The following is a 25,040-nucleotide window of genomic DNA, read 5'->3' as shown; positions in this document are numbered from 1 at the left end:
CACTTTGAATTTAGCTCAGAAAAAGTGTGGAATACACCGATAAACTTTAATTCTCCAGATTTAAAGTGTTGTGCAGGGTGTAATGTGGTGTAACATCTAAACAGAACACCTCGTATTTCATTCAAAATAGTTTATTGCTGTCATGCAGAAGTTCCATAAAAGTCGAGACCATCACAGAAGATGCAAAATGATCATTTTCTCTGTACAAATATACCGTGTATGTTTCCATAAATAGAAGCTCAAGATGAAGACAGAGAAACGGAAAGTGTGGTGGGAAGTAAAGAGCCTAAGCTGATCCACTCTTCTTACCCAATATAGGTTTAGTTATAGCAGTTGACATGCATCAACAATACGGTGCATTGTACTGGGTGCAGACGGACACACACTCACTCATTCAGATGGTATAATCCATTTACAGCTGTCGTGCAAAAGAAGTTTCAATCGACACCTTTAAAAAAAAGTACCATTAGGAAATTGATATTTTTTTTTTCACATGGTTTCTTTAAATAAAATATTTCGTCTTGTACATCCAAACCACCTGTTACATTGTGAGGCTGGGGTAGGCCGACTGTTCTCTGCAGTACTTTTTGGTAGTTTGTTGATCGGGAGCACCCTAAGTCTACTGGTGTCCGCACTACTGAAGTAACTCACCTACGACTACTGATGCATAGTTCTGTGCTCGTATACAAGAAGCTGTCGATATCAAAACTGGCACAATGTTTTCTCACGCTGCCGTAATCTGAGAAGCAGAATTATCCCTGTAACAAATGTAAACATAGCGTCCGAGGGGACACCGTTACAGACAGAATACGCTTGGACATTCAACGTCTGACCTCAGGAGAAACAGTATATATATACATCAGGTGGTCGTGTGTTCTGTGTACAGGGGGCGCACGTGGCCCGACACACTGCGAAATACAAGGCCACTGACAGAAAGAGATTTGGCACATCGACGTGATTGATCGTCTGCACTGGAGAAGGTGGATTACAGAGAGATACCACGTGAGAATTTCTATCACATACAGAGCAAATCTTATTTTTGTGCCTTGTATTTTAGCCCTTACCAGCGCCCATCCCCCCCCTTTTTATATCTTCCACCTGAATATTCAATAAAACAGAATCAACAAAACAGAGTTACAAAAAAAATTCTAAATTCAAAGGGAAATGTTGGATTCGATTTGGATTTTAAGATTATCCTAAAAACACAAAGACATAATTGCTTTTTTTGTTTTTAATAGTTGTGGCAAAAAATATGCTTCAAGTATTTTGTGTTAAGGTCTTCGATAAAGATCTTTTTCATGGTAGATTTTCATTTTGGTAATTCTGTTTTATTTTTTGGTAACATTTCTGCCCAGGGACAAAAGGATACCCACATCCAAGCTCGTCATTTGAACCAGGAAATTCAAACACTTAATATTACGTATACAAAAGTCGGAGACTCCGACTTCTGGACCAAACAATTATCAGGGGTGAACCTTGGCATTGTTTAAAAACTGGACATTTCAGCAAAGCATTTCCCAACCCTGCAACACGATCCTTTTGTAACAGCGCAGGGAGATTAATGTCTTGTCCTACTTTGTTTTGTGGACAACGATGTCCTGCTCTTGGGTGCGATCCAAGAGCTGCAAGTTATTATTATACTGATGTTAATCCAAACGACACTTAACACTTTTTCTGACAGCCAAAAGAGAAATGTGAGAATATATTCTAGTCCGAGAATTCTGTTAGCAAACTCCGGCCGTAACAGAAAGCTGAATGAGCCACTTGCTCTGCAGAGAAGACAACAACAAAGGACAGGAAAAGTCGTAACCGTCAATAAGAACAAAGTACTCAGTGAAAATAAAGGAGTGCGCATTCACTTTGGATTCGTAGGCTAGGTGGTTAGGTCTTAATAAAAGAAACATCGAGTGTAGTCAAAGCGGGTTGACGACGAGAACCAAGCAAACACTAAAGAGCATTCGAGTATCAATCAAACAAAAGTGAAGACATGCAAAATGTTATAGATTGTAGAACGAGAAAGAAAAACTCACTGGGAGACCAGTTTTTCTTTGAGACTGGCACAATTTCCTGCAGAATAAATAATACTTTACATTCCAATGTACAAATCTACCCAATCCCTGCATATCCAACATTGACCAAAGAAGCAGATAAAACTCAACAGCTGCTTGCTCCCACAGTTTCTCACAGTAGGCGGCGTACCTACACAAAGATGCAACGGCAACAAATGGTGAAGACGTTTCACCATTAATGAACCCCAAAAACTTCCAAACCCTTTATTTTTCTCCCAAGAACAGACCAGAGGAATACAGTCCGACAGCTCTGACAGCCTGCAGTTCGTGTAGCCCTTATTTCCTCTGCTTCTTGAAGATCTTGAAGGTGTGTTTCTTGCGGCTGGCAGTGGAATCTGTTTCTTCTCCTGTTGAGCCGCTGTCCTCCTCCAGGGGGCTCTTCTTGGAGGACAGCTGCGGGATGCGGCTGTTAACCTTTGGCCCTGCGGCCCCCAGTTGCCCTCCTGTAGGTGACGGTGTGTCCGGTTCAGTGGAGTTGGGGCTGAAGGAGCGGGACGACTCTGACAGACTGTTGATCTCTCCCATGCTGGGGGACTCCTCCATGCTGTACACCTTCTTCACGAGAACGGGGCTGTCGGTGACGGGCTCGCCGGGACTGCTCTCGTGTACGCGGTTCCCTCCGTTCGGGGTGTGAGCATGCAGTGAGAGGGCATCCTCCGAGCGACTGGACATGCCGTGCATGAGAGAAGTGGGCTTGATTAGGTGGCCTTTGGAGCTGTAGGCTGAGAGCCGATCACCGACTTGGGAGAGTGACAGGGAGGAGTCAGAGTCGGAACGGTTCAGGTCCCTGTGGAGGCGAAACAAAAAGGAAAAGTTAGCGGAAGTGACAAAACAGTGAAAACCAGTTAAAAGTTGAAGCCTTGCATGCTGTGGTGGATCTACGCTACGTCTGCAAAGCCATGGACACGCTGGGCACAGCCTGGACTCTGGAACTCCACACTTGTTAGTTGTGCAAACAAAGAACACCGGGAACAATGAGACCGGTCGGAAGAGAGACAATGTATAGATTATGCAATGCTTTCAGGTGCAATGATGTGAAAGCAAAATGAAAAAAGAAAAGTGAAGAAAGCATGACAACTGAACTCAAAGTTGTTTAAAAAGGAAGAAAAAGTTGCTCTGAATATGATGCATGTGTTAAAAAAAAAGAAATGAAAGAAATTGGTTAGAAAAAAAAACACGCACATGCGCTGTGTGTGGAAAATGGAGAAGAGATGGGTACCCGAGGCCGTCGCTGCACGAGGAGTGAGCTTTGGAGACATCTGAGAAGGTGAAATCAGGAATGGGGTCCATGGGCTGGAAAGAGGCGTGATATAAATGGGAGGAATGAGGGGCTACGCAACCACCCACAGAGCTGGGTAAACAGGAGGAAGAGAAGGAGGACAGGGACTGGGGGTTTGGGATGCTGGTACAGATGATAGAGGGATGAGACACAGCCGAGGACAGAGGGGGCAGAGGGAGGCAGTCGAGCTGCCCAAACGACTGGCTACGTGCTTGTCTGAGGGCGGCCCGAGACCGGGATGGGTATGGGGATCCCTCGCCCTGCTGCCCCGGCAACAGACAACTCTCTACCAACCTCTGGGAGCCCATGGCCAGCTGGGGGTCAATGTGGCGTTGGCGCAGGGACATCATACTGGGAGCTGTGGGAACAAAACAACAGAATTATCAACAATCACTTCACAGAAATAAGTCGGAGGGAGAAGGGGGGACTGAGCAGGAAGTGGGTGATAAAATATATTTGTCTTGATTTTAAGTGGCATTTAACTATGGAAGTGTTACCAGCCAAGATAACTTGCTTACAATGATAAATATTACACAATAATTGGCTCTTTCGTTAAAGGAGGTGCTCATTTACGATATAAAACTATGGGTGAAGGAAGGGCTGCACAGGGTGGTGCCAAGATTAAGAAGAGGGAGTAAAAGCAAGCAACTGAGGAAAGGTCAGGATTGTTTTGGACAAACGCAGCACTGTCTTTTTTTCTTTTGCAGCGTTCTGCCAATTAAAAAGTTTTCCAGCTTTGTGTGAGCGTTTGAAGGTCAAGGGGGAGAGACAGGGATGTCGGACTAAAAAACTGAACTGGGGCATGAATAAATGGCCAACCAGGATGTTTCCACACGGGCTGAGAGTCTGAACCAACGGACCACAGGTCACTGGCTCGCCGTTCCAACAGCCGGGTGCCGTCTGTAGTTCGGCCAATGAGGCAGCAGTGGGAGGCAAATGCCAGAGAGGTGGTGGAGGGAGAGAGGGGAGTGAGATGGGAGTGCAATTAATTTTGATTGAAGACTTACTCGCTACGGCAGCTGCAAAGGGACCCTGCAGTACAACTTTCGCTCGCTGTTAGTCAAACCTGGTATGTGTCAACTTCTGCAAAACTTTATGGTCACTGGAATTGTGTTGTTTTTTCTGGATTAGATGATGTGTGTTTTGAGGAATTCTTGTGTTTTTGCACATGAGGGTTTGATGAGTAGCTTTAACATATTTTTGAGTCTTACAGTCGACCTGAATAAGAAATGAAATTGGGCACCGACTATGCTCTAACTTGTGTTTGACCCAAAGCGGTAGCACACATCAGAGGACACAACCACTACAAACAGCTCAGCACGGAAACTTGTACTCATGATGAAGTGTATTTTTCATGACAGTAAAATTTCCAGAGGAAAGTCAGAGTCTTCAGTCTCCAGAATCGAGTCCAGTTAACACTTTTATCCAAAAAAATGAGAACAGTTAACAAATGATATTCAACTGGACAGACATGTGACTTTACATGGTACAAAATATACAAATGTAGAACAACACTCATTGATAGACACAAGTGACCCCACTACCTCCATCACCAGGAAGAACATGAGAATAAATTTGTGTAATTGTAGCATTTAAGGTCCAAATTCTCATGTGGGCTGATATTTGGATTTCGACGACGGGGTCTTGGATTGTGTTCGTTTGCTAATCCCCATTGAATGGCCGAGAGATTCGGATGAACTCTTACATTGCAGAGTTCCGGGCACCATGTCCTCGTCCATGTCGTCCATGTCGTCGGACATGATGAAGTGCAGAGGTGTGGCTCTGCCGCCCATTGAGTTGGAGTCGAGGTTGAGGGCTGAGGCCAGTGAAGGAAGGCCTGGGTTGTTGACGATGGTGAAGCCGGTGAGAATCTCTATCTGCTGCCAACGATGAAGCCTCTCCCGCAACGCAGCCGTCACCTCGCCCAGGGCTTGTCTAAGAAAGAAGAGGAGAAAGTGGTGCAAGGTAAAATAAGTGAGGAGGAGAACTAACTTTTTCGATATACCTGCATCAAGAGATGTTAAATCAAAATGTGACAAAAGTGAGCAACTTCTAAGTCGCTCAGTCAAGTCTGTGTTTTCACAGACTCACTTTGCTGACAGTATTTTGTGGTCCACGTCATCCAGGGAGGAGCTGTGAGCCACATGGAAAGTCCCGAAGAGAGTGTTCCTCTTTTTCTTTATCTTCTCTGCCTGTGCAAACAAGTGACCAAACATTTATCTCAGCTGTATTGACATTAAACACGGGTGTGTGTGTGTGTGTGTGTGTTTGTGTGATGTTACATCAGGGAATCGTGTTTGCAGACATACAACAGAACTTAATATATATATATTTTTTTAGAAAAGAAGTTAAAATCAAGAAAGCCACTATAATTAAAATGGTTTGTCAATAACTGGTTTTCACATGCGTACCCCTTCTTTGGCAATCAGGAGCTGCCGTTCAGCGTTTTGCTTCTTGATGTTGTAGTACTGTACTTCCACCTCATGGGTGAGCTGCAGCCACTTCTGGAGAGAATTCGGCGGCGACCAGCTGCTCCGTGACTCCAGCTCCTTCTCAGCTTTCTTCAATGCCATACGCACCTGTGACACATGTAAAATATTAACTGATAAATTAACACTTTGAATTATTAAATTATACAGTCTTGGCAATGATTATTTTTTCATTGTCATATATATTCTTAATATGAAAGAAGCTAAAAAACCTACATTTTGCAGAAAATTTTAAATATTAGATGAAGGAAAAGTTATGAATATCCTTTATTTAATCTCTTTGCTATTTATTAGCCAACACATAATTCTAATTTCATGATTATTTACACAAAGTACAGACATGACTTGATCTAGACATACTACAGAAGCCTAAAGGATCACATGGACCCGTGTGTATGGTGAAGGACTGGATCTCAACGCCAGTCTCCTGAATGCACTAGGGTAAGCGGTGAACAGGCCTTTCAACAGATCACTGAACACGAACGTCAAAGTGTGTTGTAACAACACAGAGTCTGAAACCTTTACACGTTTCCAGTTTATCACTGTGGGAAAAACAGTGTGTGACACACGTGTTTAAACTGGATCACAGTGATAGCGCCTCAGGCAGATACTCATGTGTTTTTCTTACTTGTGTGGGCTGTGCTGTTCCTGCTAAACTCCAAATGGACTTCAGTGGGTGTGTTAATACTATAGCCAGCGCGAGACTCTGATGGACCTAAACATACTGTGTTGTTGCCACGGTAGAATTTTATAAAACCCTATCCATTCATTTATATTCCTTTTTCCCCCCCTCATGTTTTAATCTCTTTGCCAGTACCTGGTCCAGCTCTTCTTCTGCGTACTTCTGGCGACTCAGTTCGTTCTCTGTGCCCTCGCGCAGCTCTCGCAGGCGCTGGGCCTCCTGCTTGGCTGCGTTGATCTCATCCCTCAGCTTCTGCTCCAGGGTCACCTTCTCCACCTCCACCGTGCGGTGCTCTTCCTGGGCAATCTGCAGCCTGAGGACACATAGAGGAACAAAGAGATAACCGTTATTTCTCAACTTCCGTTTCTCTTGAAGGAAAAACATTGAGTGCACGATGAGGCTTAACAAAGAAATGTAGAGTAGTAGGCGCCCGTGTCATTTTCTGTGGACACATGACGTGTAAGCATGTGAGTAGCATGTATGTGCGGAATGCAGAACTTGCATCGGTCATGCCTCACCGGAAACAATGGCTGACACATATAAAACAAAGAGATGGGGTCAGCTGCTCGGCCGCTCACAATGAACTGACATCAGAGGGAGCAGAGCCAAGAAAGGGAACAGCTGTTGTGTAACTTTAGAACAGTACAGTGTGGTACCCAATGCTCCCGCAGTAACCAGAACATACATGTGTTGGTTTAAGTGGAGGATAATTTTAGACCTGCCTCTTGAAACAGTTTACAATGATTGTCACTTATGACATAATTATTTGTGCTTAGACACACACACACACCATTTGTATGTACAGTCTTTAAAACTCAGGGAAATTAGAAATTATTGGATAAGCCCTTAATTTCCATTGAAAATGGAAATTAAGGGCTTATCCAATCAGTCACTACAGTGTAATTTCCAAGTCCCAGTATCACAAGGAAACTCAACAAAACTCATTTCTGTTTTCAGACTGTTAATGTTTTCCTTCGATGTAAAGGGCAGGTCAGTAATACTATCTCTTAGTCATAAGGGAGCAGCACTCGCCTGCTGCCGGGCCGAACAACAGCAGAGGGAGCAGAGAAGGGCAGAGGAATGAAAGTTGATCCCGACATCTCGCTATGGAAAATGTGGCTGGTGGGCAGTCCTGCTAACGCTTTCGACCCTGACCGCTGCCGTTCTCGAGCTAAGATTCAACAGCACTGGCACAGCAACAGAGAGAGAAGACGCCAAGTGATGTTTCAGCTGACCAGTGGTTCAGGGGCTCACAGGTCGCAGACACTGTCTGTGTAGACTTTGTGAAGAAGGTGAAGAGGAACAGATTATTTATATTATTATATTTATCTCACTTCTTATTTTAATTTTGTAACATTTTGGAAATCAAGGATTCAAGCAAAATGTCGGCGTCCATGTCTTTTTCCAAAGTGCCTCCCTGCGCGTCACACCCCTGTCCAAATGTGGGTGACTTAGCACTTGAGCTGACAGCAGTCATGCTTAACACCAGTGAGGCAGGGGCAGGGTCAAACAGCGTTGTAAAAGGCACCCAGGAAGTACAGCTCTAGTCAAAGCCTCCTCCCACTGTCTCCCAACAGGGAAGCCATGGCTGGGCCAGGCTACTTGACACCAACACAGGATCTGCTTGAAGGTATGGAAAGAGAGCAGCTGGCAGCAGGGATCAGGAAGACATGCACGGCTAGAGACCGAGGACATACCTCTCTCCCCCTCACCTCCTAAAACACGTACTGTAACAGAGAGTCTTTTCTCGCTAGTCACACCGACCTACAATTACACAACACAATATCCCTTCCACTGCCACAATAGGGATGGCAATCAAAAACTGGTGCCAGACAGTCTGAACCATTTGGAATCACATGTCTCTGAGCTTATCAATTCCTTCGCATCGTGCGCATTGCAAATAACAATGAAGTCAAACTAATGGTCTTTGTTACTGGAAACTTGCAACAAGGAGTCATAGCGGAGAGTAAAACACTTTTCTGAAGCGTAGTTTCATTTCTCCTTATTATGTTGGTAAACTGGTTATTTCAAGTAAGTCATGTTAGTGGAAGAACCAGCAACAATTCCAGGAATGGCAGGAATCAGACACTGATGCTGAAAAACCCATAGCCTATTTTTTTAACCACAGAAAATTGATCAGTGCATTTCTTAAGAAATGTACTGATATGCAGAAATGATATTGTTCTCAGTCAAATGTAATCAATTCCAAACCTCACATATGAGGAAGTCTAATTAGGAAAGTTTGATGCTCAACACTAACTTTACAAATGACAGATTTCTGCTCAATATCGCCCTTTTGCTTTTGACAACATCGGCTACTGCAAACAGTCAGTGTAATATGCTTAATGGTTCCACTTCATGAGGAACAACAGTTTGTTTGTTCTTCCTCTGAGTTTTTATCCATCACAGATTAGATTTAAATGTGGCTGCACAATACTATTGAACTGTTGACTGGTCCAGGTGCTGTATGTAAAGCAGCACAGTACAACCAGAAACAACCAACAACTAATAAAAGGTGTCACAAAAGTATAGTGAACAACTCTTATTGGCCTTGAACATGTATTAAAACTTCTCTGGTTTGATCTGCGGAGGAGAATTAAGTGTGAGCAATTAGCTTAGCAAGTTAGAAATGTCAGAGCCCACTTCAAAGTTGGCAGTGGCAGGTGTTTTTTCACAACCCATCAAAGTTTAAAGCCACAGAGGTGGCATGTAGTCTGACCTGCCAGTCTCTCAGAGGGACGGAGTTTGTCCCCAGCAGAGCAGTCATTGGCGTTTGTGGTCAGTATTCAACCGGCGAATGCCAGAAAAATACTTTCCATCCTCTTATTGTAATGCTCCAACAAAGAGATACACCTCGTTTGTCTATTATGATGGGATGGATGATGGGATACGGTGGACATAAAGTATCCAAGACTGACACAGACATCTGTCATTTCTGATTCGTTAAGTTTCAAAAATCTATTTTCCCATCATCTGTGTGGGTAATAACAAATCATATAACAACACAGGCTGAAAGTTGCAGCTCTTCTTTCCCCTGTTCGATGTTCCCGAGCATCAAGTCAGGAATGTTATGGAGTCATGAGGCACCGCCTGTCATTGCTCCTTCCTCTGGGCCAATAAATGGGACTGAGCCTCTCCCTGGTTATCAATCTATCTTAACATGACATAACCAGAGATTAAACACGTCCCATTTTGGCCACTCTTTTTCTCTTTTATCTTGCAGCTAGTGGCATCTTTACGTTAAACCAGTAAGCGAACTTAAGAAAAAAATCTAATAATAAAACAACTATTACAAGAATCGTCTAATGTTTCAATTCAATCATAGAAAAGCTGCAACTTCACAGAGTTCATGTTCTCCCAATAAACTACTTCCATCAGAAATACTTACAATGACACAAGAAAACCTTGTGGATTAAAACATTTAATGTCATTTCGTCATGACGTAACAATTTAAATGGCACCATCCATGCACCTCGGCAAGGCCTACTCCTTTAAATAGCTCAAAAACACTGAGCTGTAAATGAGATGAAGCTGTGAATGAGTGTCCTTTAAAGGAATAAGAGACGTGCAAGCTTAAAAGCACATTCCCTGCATTCCTCGAGGTATTAAGAGGATCAATAAGTGAGATTTGACATATAAACTTTAGTTATTAGTCATGATGCTCTTAACAGCTGTATAAGCATTCTATTTGTGGTGCTTCATTTCAAAACATTTAGTCATTGAGGCAGCAACGAGCTGATGTCTCTTAGGCCAGAATACACCAGGTTTGAGCATTAGGTATGTCGTGCCAGAACAGAACCCTTTCGATAAAAGGATTATCCAAAATCTGTATTTAAAAAAGGGGCTAAACTGTAATGTTCACAGAGGTCACATATTCACTTGTTTTTGGGAATCAGAGACCAAATATCAGAAGTTTAGTGTTTCAAGTCTACTATCATCCTAGAGTGACTTATTTGTTTATTTCCCCCAAATTCTAGTTCTCAAGCCCCAAATAATCTATCCTGAGGACCCTACTGCAGCCACTTCTGCATAATCACCAAAAGCTCTCAGGCTTTTTCCCTCCAGTGTGTCCTGAAGCCGTTTTCTAAACCCATCACCGGAAACATCAGCAAGATTTCGATACGACCACGTTGCCAGCAAACAAACCACCTCTGATGGGTTACCAGGAAGACAATTGGCTGCTGTACTGAGAATTGAGATATCTCCTCACCACACAGTTTGTGTTAGTACCAAGATTACTCGGCGTTTCACAATATAAAGTGTGCATAATTAATTTAGGAAGCCTAACTCTATGCAGTGATCATATGCGTCTGTGGCCTCTCAGCACGAGAGATAACCACACTGTCCTGTGATCGTATGGTCATTTCTACACTCGACTGAACACGGACATGCTGCAGCACATTTTCTGATATGGTTTAGTAACAAGCTCTGATTTCAGCTTTGTGTTACATGCAAACTGATCACTCCGAGAGAAAGATAGCGACAGAATATCTCTCAGATTTTAGCCATGTGACCACTGGACAACGTCAAGAGAATCCAGTCCTGCCCGTTCACACACGCAGCAAACAACCAGAGATTGTATGAGATGAGCTCTGAAATGAATGATCAACATGCCCCCTGGCTGGCTGTGAATTATCTGAATAACAACCATCTCTATTCACACAGGGGCTCTACTGGACATTACACAGACAACGTAAAAGAGAAGCTGGCAGAGAAAAAGTATATTTCATGTCCGGTTTAACGAATACAGACATTTGCGTTCACACATACAGCTCCTCTGGGTAAAGATAAAAAAAAGTTCAGGGTTGCTGTGAATGTGTGAAAGGAGCTTTTGTCTCTCACACAGAGTCTCTCCCCCCCCTCCTACTCATGTAACAGAGTAGACACAGAGGTGTGTCTCACAAAGTCTCACAAAGCTTCCTACTAAAATGACACCGAGTTGTACAGAGTTGTCAGACTGGCTCGAAGAGCATTCCAGCTTTTCGAGCAGCAAACAAACTCAAATCAACAGTCATTTACCTAAAATACTTAAAATGTGCCACAAATGTTTTAATATAATCTAATGGTTAAACTTAATTTCAATAAGACTCATTTAAAGTCAATGTATTTAGACTCATTTGTCTCAAGTTGAGTGTAATGAATCACCTCTGATGACCCAATAGTCTTTCACTTCCAACTTTAAAACAGTGGTGACTCTGTGTCAGTGAAATCCAGTGTAACGATACAGGGTTGAGAACCACTATATGCAAACTCCTAACAATCCGGCACATTTTTCTTTTGCATAGTAAAACTTTGCTCTAAGTAAGTTTAAGGGAGGGCAGAGGTAGTGCGAAATAAATTGTTCATTTGTTTGATATTTAAAAGTTCTCACGTGAAGGCAAATAAATCTGTGCCATATTTGATACTACCCTTTATGGGGGGGGGGGAGATGTAAAACTGTATGTGTGCACAATACTGTGACTGAGTGGTGGGGAAAAACCCTCACTTCTGTTGCAGGTCATGCAGACTCTGCTCAGCTCTCTGCAGCCCCTCCAGGTCTGTCATCATCTTCTTCATGTGGTCCTTGGAGTAGCGCTTCTGGATGTAGGCAAACCAGCAACCACCCATGCCTATGACAATTGACACTACCAGCATGAAGTCCTTCAGGTGGTTATGTCTATTCACTGTGAGAAACAGAAAAATGAAGAACATTTAGTAAAGAAATATACATCAAAATCATACGGTAAATATGCAGAGGAGGACGCGTTTTTTTCGGCCAGGAAATGCATCAAGGGCATGAGACAAAGCTGCTTTATGAGCACCTTCACCAGGATGTGGTGTGAAGCCTGCACACGAATGCAGCCCGTCATACCGCAAGTGTTGCGGCGCGACACAAATAGACAAGTCAGTAGCAGTACGGCTGCGGTGAGAGGGGTCTAGAGCAAAAGACCACGATAAAGCCAGCTTAACACGGCCTATTTCAGTCTGCTCACCGATGCGAATAAAGAACATGCACACAAAACCAAACAACGGCAGCTATAATGTTTTAGTACTAATGAGAAGCTAAGATCCTAATCCTAGCTGCAATTACTCTCAACAGCTAGGATTTAGGTGTGAGTACATTGCCATTGCTAAGAATTCATTGCTATTGAAAGTCACAGCAGCTTAAATGCAGCAATCAAATTTGAAAGAAGCATTAGATTCGACGCAGATTACTGCTCAGGAGAGATTTATTTTTCAAAGGGCATTTTATCATTAAATCCAGTATCATAAAGTTTATGTAAAGTTTATGTACATAAAGTAAAATTTGATAATTCAGGAGAGAATTGCCATGCAGCAACTGACACAAAGGCTGAATTTCAGCCTTCAAAGCGACAATCGTTTTTCTTGCAAAACCTGCAAAGGGGTGTGCGGGAAAGAGATGTAGAAAACACGACTTCTACTTCCTGGAGTGAGAGATAGAGGAAGTGAAGTTCCAGTTAAAATACATTAGCAAAGACAAGTTTCCCTTCTTGCATAACATCATGATGACATGGCAGCTGAAATCGTCTTCCTGCCTCACTTCCGTCCCAAAGAGATAAGACAAATCACACATGACACATGAATCCTAATTTAACATGTCTCTCCACATGAGCCCTCTGTATGGAAGAACTGTCACATCACTGAGTCTCCAGCTTGTGGTAAATCATGTTGGTAAAGGAGGCCTGTGTATATTCCTCTAGACTTGCTGATATAGCCCAGAACAAACACAGGTTCATCAGAGCCGAGGATCTCGGACCAGCTCCTACTGCTATTGTGTCATAGCAACAAACCAGAGGTGAAGAACGGAAAAATCTAAAAGGACAGTAAAAAGGCTCCGGTTTCTACAAGTAAGAATAGTGCTCTAAAAACAGGAAACATAGTTTATGCAATTTGCAACGTTCACTTCCTTTCAAGAATACAGAGAAAGCATGAAGTGACATTTAATTAACCATAAACAGGAAATGGCTGCACTCCAATGCGCTCGGGTTAATTATTACACAACTATCCACGGAATTAGGATCAATCCACTGTGACACGTGTCTAAAAATGCTGCTGCTACACACAGTGGGTCGGTCTGACTATTTGTGGGACTTTGAGAGGCTGTCACAAGCAGGCAGCTTTGGGTGTGATGAACAAAACCTCCACAATGACACATGTCAGACACAGACCACGACACACTGTTCGCCGGTGAGGGGTCGTTTTAAATGCAAATGACCGCTTCTATAAAAGGTTCGTTAAATTTACTCTTTCTGCTTCACAAAATACACACAATACAGCTCTTATCTGCACTCTGCATCTTAATGGGTAAGTTTAAGACAGAGCTCAAAGGCTAGGGAACCCTCTGCACACCATAATAAATATTTTGTAGGAGCAACTAACTATTATTGTTATTATTAATTCATCTACAAGGTATTTTCTCAAATAATCCAGTATCAGCCCAAGGAGACATATTGAGATCTTGTTTTATGCGACTATCAGCCCCAAACCCAAAGATAGTCAGGTCACTGTCATATGACAATTAAAATAATGTAATCCTCACATTTATGAAGCTGCTTGACATCACATATTTGGTATTTCTGCTTGAAAAATGCTTTTTAAAACATAGCAGTTATTCCAGAACACAATTTATCTAAGTTCGCAGAGACTGCATGAAAAAGTACTGCCGAGAGGTATGACAGCTGAGACACACCCTATCCCCAAGGTGACGTTACAAAAACAACTTAACAGAGAAAGACCTGAAAGATTTCAATGTGTGACAGAGTGATACTGGAGAAGGAGAAGGAGAGGGAGAGGATGATCAGGGTGTGTCTTTGTCTAAGGCCACACACACACACACACACACACACACACACACACACACACACACACACACACACACACACACACACACACACACACACACACACACACACACACACACACACACACACACACACACACACACACACACACACACGGGTGTGTCTGGAGTACAGAGCTGTGTGGCCTAACACTCGTGTATAAAAACAGGGCCACCTGAAGTAAACCAGTGGGTAAATGAATAAGTGAAATAAATATATTAAGCAAACGAAACCTGGCCGCAACATATCACAGGGCTGGTGAGAAGTGGCAGCAGTAGGCGATGGTAGTGACATAATATTGGGAGGTTGTTAATGTTCTTCCAATTCATGGGAATTAAGGCGAGGTGCTGAGCTAGTTGTTTGGCAGATATTTTACGCCTCTCTAATGACCACTTTTATACAAGTGGAGCAATTCATTTTGGAGATTTGGGAAAGCCATAAACTTGATAGAATGATTTTCATTTGAAACGACTAAAAAGCATTCTGGGTGCACAAAACTCAAGGCTACAAAACCTTTAAAAACTTTTTTTTTTTTTTTAAAACCTAAAAGACCAGTTACCTCCAGACCAGCATAAAAATAAGTAGAAGTAGTAGGTAGCACTGACAAGCTTTTCAGATGTCCTGCCATTCATAAGGACAATAAATGGGCCTAAATTCTAAAACTTCAATAAAAGGTAATGAAACTGAATCTGTTTTATCATCTCTATTCAGGGATTTGAAGTGTCTGGAATAAATCGCTGAGGATATTGCATGGAATTAAAAAAAGAATGATGTCACATACTCAGGGGAGCTCCAAACAGTACAGTGTCCAGGGCTTTGAGCTGCAACTTTTGCACGTGGCTGCGATCCAATATCTTGAGAATAGAGAGAGTCAGCGTGGTGTTCTTCACGGCAAGCCTGAGAGAGAACAGACACACAGTTATTCTGCAAGAACAAGGAGGGAAGAGCAAAGGGCAAAATCTATTTGGAGCCATTTGTAACATTACCCCATTTCCTAAAAGAAACTGACTAAAAACACTAATAGAGAACTAACTATTCTATTTTTGCTCATGTAAGCAATGGATTCCTGTAATTCCAGCCAAACAAAATCAATTATAATAATATAATAAATACAATAAAAGAACACTGACTTATTTATACAAGGTAAATAATCTCAACCATATTTAATTGCTAGCACGAAAAAAGTTATCTATTGTCATAAATACACTTTGTGGCTTGAGTCTTATCACTTTCATTCAAGTATTAAATATTTATTCCTGAGCAAAAATACCAGTCACATATGAAGTAAACTTTATTAGTGGTGTTAGCTGAAGTCACATTTTTATGATAAATCTTTAAGAAACGTTGATACAAGTCATATCATCACTCACCTTGACATGGCGCTGCCATTAAAACTCATCTTGCGAAATGCTTCCACGTATTGTGGCAGCTCCACATATGTGATGAGCCACTCCACCACCTCATCCACTGTCCAATTGTACACTGAGAAAAAAAGAAAAACAAAACAATTAAACAACCATTCAACAATGACAATGTGATTAAAAGCTGACTTCCATCTTAAATTGTGTGTGAATGGTTTTCTCTTGTATCTTTGGTCTAACAGCTCATTTAAGAAAAAACAAGGATCCTAAACAATTATAAACATTAAGAATGATTTTCTTTCCCTCTGGGTCAAGCAATAAATCCCATTGACTGTATTTCACTTGCTAAGAGTCGACTGAAGGCAAAGAGTCTCTGAAAACAATAACAATGGCTGGAAAACAGACAACACAGGAGATACTAGTGATGTTTATGTGTCCTAGACATCAGGGAGGAAGAGATAACAAATGAAATCTGCCACCAAATATTAAATATGATGACTGTACCAAAGGTTGTGTCACTTTCTCAAATACTCTCTGTCCCCTAGTGTCGCCTTCCTACTCAGCTCATCTGAAATTGATGACAATGCCTTTGAATGGCATGACGGCTGGCTGAGTCAGGACTAACCTCAACCCAACGTATGGAGCCAAAACAACAACGTGTCACTGTCATAACAATTCCAGACCCATCATGCTCCTATATGACGTACCGCTTGATCACACTAATAAGCTGGGAAGAGAAATCTGCTCCGCAGCTTCTGTCTGAGAGTTAACAGTGTGTTTAACAAAAACCCAGTTTTCTGGCTCTAACCCACCAGAGCCCTGTGCAGAAACTGCAATGCAGGGTAAGCCAGTTCTATAAGCAGAAAAAAAAAAGAAAAGGGAGAATGGTAGCCAAAGGAAAGAGGTTGAAAAAACATGAGTGCCAGATACAGCAGAGCTCATGAAAAGTGCTCTCAAGGCAAACAGATGGGCAGGAGGAGGTGAGAGCGATGTGAATTTCCTGCTGACAGACTCGATGATAACTCTGCCACTGGCTGGAGCTGATAAGTACGCAGCACTTTGCTTGACATGGCATCTGGTCAACCGCCTTGCGCCTTTGTCGGGCGAGTGAGGAGGTCAAGCGGGGGCAATGTCTGATTCACACATTCAGTCGCAGGGAAATACATAACCCTTGATTTACTGGCTGTAACTGAAATGCTGTTTTTCTTTGGGGCTGGCACTCGTCACGAGGAGTGTTTCATTCAAACACAAACAGTTATTAGTTCAGGTTCAAACAGTCACTATTGGCAGAGCGATACGGAACACGGTGTGCAGAACAGGATTCACGGTCCCACAATGCATACACATAAATTATAAATGCTGTGAAAGAAAGGCCTGTTTCTGCTTCCACTTAAGGAAAAAAACACAAAGCCTTAAATATGTACCTTCAGAGCCCTTCCACGCATTCCACAAGTCCTCCACACTGATGAACTGGTCATCCCCATGGAAGGTGTTATGCTTGGCCTTTGGGTCATGATAGTTAAGATCTTCTCTCAGGAACTGCAGGATGACAAGGACATTTGTAATGGTTATAAATACATTTTAAACTGATTATGTAAACTGGTCATTGTTAGAAAACTAAATTTCTACTTCCACTACTGACAATCTTAGCATACAGAACTTTAGTCTTCTTGGTTTGACCAATGTTTCAACACAACCACATTTAAACCCATTCAATCCAAATTGTTACATGGATCCACACCAAATTGCACACACTCATATCAGTCTCCTCAATTTAATCAAGATAAACCAATATCCCATCAGGAAATAAGTGAAAATGTCAAAAAATTTGTTCCTGGATCTGTCCCTTTGTCCGGATCTACATCATTTGGTTCTTTCTCGGCCAATGTCCCATTCTTTCACCAAGTTTTGAGAAAATTTGTTCAGTAGTTTTTGCGTATTCCTGCCGACAAACTATCCAACCAACGAACAAACAACAAAACGGACAGAAAACATGACCTTGTTGGCTGAGGTAACCGCTCAGTCAGTCTGACCCAGTAGGGGTTGGCTGAATAAAACAGATGGAGGGCAAAGACCACATTTTAAAATGTTGTTGGAAAGTTTCTGTTGAGGGTTTCACATCCATTGTGAGCACTGACCTATTTGCTACTGTGGGTTTTATGACCCCAATAACAGGAAGAAATGCAATTCTTGTGGCTTATGTGTTTATTTCCTTCACACACACACCACGAGAAAGAGCTTGAAAGACTTAATATCTTAACCATACATGACCTGAAAAATTACAAAAAATTTCCATCAACTATTCACTGGTCTGGAACTTCATCCTAAAAAAATACAGTGTAATAAAATGAATGGCCCTCTGGATTCCATTCTCGTCCCCATTGGAGTGATAGTCGTCCACTTCTACTGAGCTAAGGAGCCACACTACTTGTCTCCCACTGTATTGTAGGCTAACACAGTCACTATGTTTAAATAAATAAAAAAGACCCTGCACAACATCTTGCACCCCCACAAAAGCCGACTCATGCAACATGTGTGGAAGACAGTAATAGGTCATTGTGCCATTCTTTGCTGATGGATTTGTGTGGGAGGGTTTCACCTGCAGTAGAAATACTGCAGGTGAAATACCAGGCTTCTGAAAATACTGTATACTTCAGGGGAAATTAGCAGGACCTGTATAATGGGACCAAGGCCCAAACATTATCCCTAAAAGCCAGATGGAGACTTTGATCCTGGTTATAAAGAAATCAACAACCTCTTTATTCAATCACTGAATGATAAAAGGAAGCAGGACTACTGTCGTCAAGTGCTCCTAATTGTATTTCTCGGCTCAAAGCCACTTCAGATACGAGTGCGTACTACATTGGGTTCTTTGCCTTGGGGCTATTTGCATAGCAAGTGCCTCTTTCTAAAAGCAGAAAGGGTTGCAGTCATGACTCTGCTTGCTCTGGCCTGGCCCACATGACACAGACTGAACTAAACCGAATGAAGGCTCCAGAGGAGGCCTCCTCAAGGCCGCAGCGTGTAGTTTAGACTACAGCACAGGACAAAAGCTGCATGGAGTCCACACAGCGACTTTCAAGGAACCAGTGACGTCTGAGAAGCAACAGACCCAACTTATTGACAGCAGTATACAGCTTTTTGAGATTTCTAATACATCAGCCAATATATCCATATTGTTTCTAACTGGTAATTAGTCCTAAGAAATGTAAGTCTGTTTTGCCCACATCAGAATCTACAACATGGAAGCCAGTAGCAACCAGACTTCAGGAAAAAAGGCACCGGAGACAATTTGACCATTACATGGGCAAAACCCATGGCGAGTCATATGCCACAGGCTAACAGTAAAATACCCGTTAGCCTTCTTCTTTTGACCAACTCTATGACCGTTCAAACCACAATACACCCTTCATCAAAGCATCAGTTCATGATGATGCCAAATTCTTAGACTGGTACTTACGCCGTCCGTCTCCGACACGTCTACATTGCCGTTTGCGTCATCGTCCATCTGCTTGTGGATACTACGGATAGCCTCAAAGCTGAGAAGGGCGTTCTCATCCTTGCACAGTGAGTCATCGATGCGACAAAAATCTGGTGGAGAAACAGTCATACCAAGAAGGTGTTAAGGGAATTTTGAAAGTGATGGGTCAACAGCATTATCAGCATTATCCACATTTGTTAGTGTTTGTCATAAAACCTTCTGTGTTCACCTTGATTGATAATAATGCTGCTACCAAGAATGTCTATTATTACAACTACAGCAGCTTCTAAATTCTACAACAACTACTACTACAAAAAGATTAGACATTTAATCTGCATGCCGTTTTTTCAGACGCTGTTATTTGTTAATACTCTAAATTCATTTTTAGTTCCCATGAAAACTTAGAAACACACCTGTTGCACCAGGAAGTTAAAATACAAGTTCTTTTGTTTTTAATGACTCTGTAAAGAAAACACATTTAAAAAAACAAATCAAGTCATTCAAGCACTCGTGTCAGTTCAATGCTACAATAGCTCTCTATACTCCCCCTTGTCATGTGATGGCCAGACAGGTTCATGGCTTTTGACCTTTTGTGCTTTTAGCAGAAAAGTCAGGATGCAAAGTCCCCTGCTGGATTGCTCTTACTCAGCCTCTCTCTCTCGCAAAGATAACTGAACTGTAAAATTCTGTCGCTGAAGACAAAGCCTCGTTTATAACAGAGACTTTCACTCAATATGGGGATGGTATCGAGAAGGCAGATACCACGAGTAGAACAGAAAGGGGACATGTCCCAAGACCAACTCTTTTTTTAATAATTGTGGGCTTTAAAGTATTTTTCATCAACATAAATATGTCATCAGAAAACCTGTGTTTGTGAGTTTAAATTATATTCAGCATTTTTACAGGATGCCTCAGTAACATGTTAGGATATCAGTGTGTATTAAATGTATTTTGAAGCAATTATGTGATCAAGCCTTCTGTAATTTAACTAGTGCACCCTGTCTGCCCTCTGTGCTCACTCTACTTCCTGAGGGATTACAAATTCTCCGCCACAGATCAGAGATAACATCACCACTCCAACTGAGAGGAAACATGTTTAGCATGTGGTGCAGACAAACTTGCATGCTGTGTGAAAGGGCATGTCAGGAAACCTGTAATAATGACAGTAGGTTTATTGTTGTATTTTGATTTGAAGCTGTGTGGCTGAAGTAAATTCACAAGTAAAGTGCCTCTGAATCTGTCTGAAGCAAATGTTTTATTTAATTCATTTGAAGTCTGTCTTGTACAACCACTTTATTCTGTGTGTCACTGCCACATTACTGTTAAATTAAGTTTTACAAGACGTATGTCAACACAGGTTGCTTGGTTGAGCACTTCGTTGCCCACAAAAGGGGAAGGTAAGGGTTAAGGTGGAGGCTGGCTTTGCTCAACAATATGAAAGAATAGTTTTCACTTCCTAACCGGATGTAAGCTTGGTTTTTTTTTCTCACCAACAACGAGCAGCTACAAAAGTTTTTTATTGACTATAATGTTTGGTTCTATTTTACTTTAGTCTGCTGGTAGATGGGCACTTTTTGGTTGAGCACTTGAACAGGTGAAAATTATTCTCAGAGGAAAAAAAACTTCTCCTCATGTGGTTACATCTTCCTTGTAACAGTATGGTGTAGAAAACTATAACTTTCCCCTTTCCTACACGGCCAAGCTCATGTCGGTGTGTCTCAACTGATACAGCTTTGTCATTAATTATTGTCGCCCACAAATAAGTGTATAATCAGCTGTGGGCATTTGGTTTGCATTGTGCTGGCGTGCTGGCATTTACAGCGTATTTCCCCCCCTCCCACTAATCAACTCATCACATCAACCCTAGCATTCTTTACTCCACATGTTATGACAAGTTGGCTTAGCAGCAGACGAAACAAAGCAGAAAGTAAAACACGACTCGAATTAATCTCTGCACAAGTTCCTGTATCCATGAATGGTTTTATGCCTTTTGTTTCTGGACATGAAACCACTGAAGCGGAACTAGGAAGGATGGATGCACAACCTGAACTTCTGTGTAGTGAAAGGTAAATGAAGGGAGTCGCACAGTGCAAGCCTTCAGGCTTTAGAGAACCTGCGAAACCACATACCTAAAAGGTAATTGGTGTCCCACAAATTCACTCATTCACATCCCCTGTGTCTAACAAGGAACGACATTTAACCCAGAGAAAGCCTGCCCCCTGCAACACTACTACACAAAACTTGGCCCTCTTTCTCATTTGGCTTGCAAACCCCCAGAGACACAAGATAAGATATTTACATACCAGTCAGCCTGCTTTATTTTTTTTAAGAGCGAAAGTTATGCAAGTCACTCTGTGTGCCTGCATGTAGATAAAGAAAACCTCCTTAACTTTGCCAGCTCATAACTGAAGTCGCTAAGTTGTTCTGCCTTTAAAAAATACCTGTTACACTTAGAAAATCTCTGTCAAGAACACATTCCTTCACACACTGTGGCCTCTTGGGCCTGTTACAACATATGTTTGTAAAACTGCCCTGAGTGCAAAATGTGTACGGACAACTTTGACTATGTCTCACCTGTTTAACCGCACTGTTCAGCAGAACCAACAAAAGATCCCAGTAGTGGCAGTTTAGAGTTTCTACTAACACAGTGGATAATGTGTTTAAATATTTGAAAATGTAAACTTGAGCAGCAGTTAAGACACAAATGATAAAACTCTCTAGGAAAAATACCCTGAGTCATATCTTGTCATTACTGGCTCATACATTTCGAGGTAAATTCAGGTTCATGGGAAGCTCAGGACCGTGCCAGATGCAACCGCCGTCACACTTTGTGTGAAATCCCTTCATGAATTTCTGCGAGAGATTATCTTTAAACTGCCATCTTTTTAATTTCACTCCAAAATGCTTGTGCCTTAAATTAAACCTTAACTTGCTGTTATGGGAACCCAACACTGGCTTTTACTCTGTAACATTAGGTTGCATAGTTGGGAGACACATGATAAGTTTAGAGGTGTAAATCCAAGTTGTAAGGGTCGACATTCCCATATTAATTAGTCCTCTACAGTACAATGATGTCTGTGGTCAAATGGTTTAGATCAGCTTTTAATTTTAGAAAATATGCAATGAAAACTACAATGTAATATTTGCACTACATAATTAGTATTACTTACATTCTCATATATTCATTCTACTCAGTAATATATTTTATAATTTATATTTAAGGTATATATATATATATTTTTTTTTTAAAAACACTTTTTAGGTTTTATTATATATAGTTTAGTTTAGTTTCAGTAATTCAGTAATGTTATGCACATGACAAATAAAGTCTTGAAGTCATGAAGTCTTGAACAAAATCTTGAAGAATAACAATTTCTGTTGTGTGTTTTACTGCCAAAATCTAGGAGAAATGTTTATGATGCACAGTTTGACTGTTGCTCTCTGATTGTGACACTACCACTTAAGGCACACGTAACACCATTAGCTCAATTACCTTGTGTCTGACTAGTGGGCTTGATATAAGTTGGAGGACCGGGCTTAACGGAGAATGGCAGCTGGACTATTCTCAGCATGGCTACATTTAGTGGCTGCACAGTCACAAAGATGTCGCACCAACATTAATGCTCCAACTGCCAATCTGTAGCGTGCGTGTGTGTGATCTCAACATTACAGGTGGATAAAAATTGACATGTACAATACAACAGCAGATGGATTCCCTGGCTCATCACTCACCTGGAACCCCACTTTCACCCGGACTGTCCGATGAGGGCGAGCTCGTCTTCTCACTCCAACTTTCTCCAGCGAGACACAAGCAAAATATCCACAAGGACACACATGTGTTGAACTCCATGGCTGGTGGTGCGAGCTGCGGAGAAGACGACAGACAACACGATGGTTGCAGCCTTTAACGAAATGTGCCGCTTCGTGAATAAATTAGACGTGACACACAATGCGAGTGCTTTGTCTCCTGCGAACATATGACACCTCGGCGGGGAGAGGGAAGTGCATTCATCTGCTTAAAAAATACGGTTAGTTACATAAAAGATGCCCCTGCAGCAAACACATGCGATCACTCCTCTTCTTCCTGGATGAATCAGTCGTCAGCCGGCTAATACCTGGCTTTAGCTTGAGGAGCATTTAAACCACGGGTTAGCCGAAGGTTTAGGGATCTTGATAACGATCCGGGGGAGAGACATAATACGATTATAGAAAGTAACAGCAGCCTGGTTTGTTTGTTTTTGTCTGCTGCTTACCTGACAAGCCCCAGCTAGCCAGCTAGCTAGCTAACGTCTCGGCTAACTACGGATTTGAGGTGAAATATCAAAAGTAACGTCACAAAAAAAAAACATTTTACGAAAAACATTCACATGAACTCCACCTGTTTTTTTTTTTACTGTTACTTTATGTCACCGTCGACTTCCATTCACCGCATACGCGCTAACGTTAGCTCACCGGTGACGTTTTAGCTAATCGAAAACCATGTCAAGTGTCGTCATAAAGCACAGAGTTTTCAGCTAGGCTAACACAAAATGCTAACGTCGCAAGAAGGCGAACGGCGGAATAAAGTTCACCTGTCATGTATCGCAGGCGGCGGACGTGTGGTTTCAGCTGCGTGTCAACATCCCAGCAGCAGATGTTTGGACGATCCTCCGGAGTTGAGGCTTGTGAACTCCACCTCCTGTTTTTTGAAAAAAAAAAAAAGTGTGGGTCTCTTTTTCCTCCGCGATCGAGACTGAAGCGAGAAAAGCCGCAGAATGTGGAGCGACCGTGGGACCGTCTTCTTCTGCAGCCCACCCCCCACCTCCCCGGGCCACTGGTTCCCAGCAGCGAGTTATCGCCCCCTAGCGTCCGGAGGGTAACACGGTGGATTGTCAGGGGTTGCTCAAGTGCGTCATCGAGTGGTTGGTTGAAGGCATTACACCACAACGCCAGCAGGGAGGTTCATTTTGTAATTCCAGTGATAATACATTGTTTTCTTTAACCTAGAATGGACCCTTTATATTTTAATATTTTATATTTACATCCTCCCTACGGAGGCCGCCATGTTTTTTTACAGTAGCCTAAACAGGACAAATTAAACACCTTTTAAGTTTTTATGAAAACAGAAGGCTTGCACAGGTTCTCTTTCATGTTTGGAAGTGGAGGGTGAGGTGAGAGGTATTTAGCTGCAACATTAAACTTCACCACTAGATGTCACTACATTCTACACACTGAACCTTTAAAGAAAAAAATTACACAACCTCTCAATTCCTGCAGCAGTAAGACTGTACAACCAGCTCTTAACAAGGGTTTATTTTACTATCTTATTAAAAAGATACGGATACTGCACAGTGGTCTTGGTGTATAAAATAAAACACCACCAATATAATAATGTATATTAATTAAGTGTATTACACACATGCTTTAAGAATTATTAAAGTCACACTACAGTGAGTATGAATCTTCTCTTTGTGTAAAAGTACAGCTGGAGAAAAACCAAAAGTATCATACTCTCCATCTCCCTCCATCTCCCTGACTCAGTGTCAACAAACTCTGAACATTAGAGGTTTCACAAATGGAGGATTCCACTGAGGAAATGCTGTGTGAGATTGTACAGACACATTCAAGAAACTGGTAAATCGGACTATTTGTGTTCTTATTTTTAATTACAGACTCGAATATTGAGTGAATTTAACAGGATTTTATGATGTTTTCCAACAAACTTGTAATAATGTGCATAATAATGCCGGTCCTGATTTTTGCATTTGTGGAATACTTGCCTTTTTTGGAGTTTTTTTTCCAGCAGCATTAACATTTGGGTCAAAGTTAGGTAAGAGTGGGGGATTACCTGCTGTGGAT

General features: G+C 41.9%; 1 protein-coding gene across 8 annotated transcripts; it reads right to left on the bottom strand.

The window, feature by feature from the left end:
• Positions 1–115: 115 nt before the first annotated feature.
• On the bottom strand, positions 116–23,982 carry stim1a (stromal interaction molecule 1a). Of its 8 annotated transcripts, none has more exons than XM_035153816.2 (14): positions 23,774–23,982; positions 22,935–23,067; positions 19,182–19,312; positions 17,146–17,260; positions 15,731–15,842; positions 15,142–15,257; positions 12,005–12,182; positions 6,655–6,832; positions 5,760–5,936; positions 5,440–5,540; positions 5,054–5,283; positions 4,168–4,248; positions 3,289–3,706; positions 116–2,856 (listed from the first exon to the last, which is right to left on the bottom strand). In XM_035153816.2, the coding sequence occupies exons 2-14, from the start codon at positions 23,050–23,052 to the stop codon at positions 2,346–2,348; spliced, it is 2,466 nt and encodes an 821-aa protein (XP_035009707.1). In that variant the 5' UTR covers positions 23,053–23,067; positions 23,774–23,982; the 3' UTR covers positions 116–2,345. The 8 variants fall into 8 exon arrangements, with proteins under 8 accessions (XP_035009707.1, XP_035009711.1, XP_035009708.1 ...); XM_035153820.2 differs by having other exon boundaries at positions 3,643–3,706; positions 23,774–23,981; XM_035153817.2 differs by having other exon boundaries at positions 5,760–5,927; positions 23,774–23,981.
• Positions 23,983–25,040: the final 1,058 nt, after the last annotated feature.

The sequence above is a fragment of the Hippoglossus stenolepis genome, chromosome 4 (assembly GCF_022539355.2).
Source record: "Hippoglossus stenolepis isolate QCI-W04-F060 chromosome 4, HSTE1.2, whole genome shotgun sequence".
In the NCBI taxonomy this organism is placed as follows: Eukaryota; Metazoa; Chordata; class Actinopteri; order Pleuronectiformes; family Pleuronectidae; genus Hippoglossus; species Hippoglossus stenolepis.
The sequence above is the reverse complement of the archived record's forward strand: the minus strand, read 5'-3'. Positions and strand labels throughout refer to the sequence as shown.

What these genes read in the sequence shown, in the direction of transcription:
- stim1a (XM_035153816.2), bottom strand. Translation starts at nt 23,052, where the DNA reads ATGGAGTTCAACACATGTGTGTCCTTGTGGATATTTTGCTTGTGTCTC. An exon ending in ACTGTTTGGAGCTCCCCTGA is followed by an intron (nt 12,183 to 15,141) that starts GTATGTGACATC and finishes TGTTTCTCACAG; the next exon opens with TGAATAGACATAACCACCTG. An exon ending in TCCTGATTGCCAAAGAAGGG is followed by an intron (nt 5,541 to 5,759) that starts GTACGCATGTGA and finishes TTGTTTGCACAG; the next exon opens with GCAGAGAAGATAAAGAAAAA.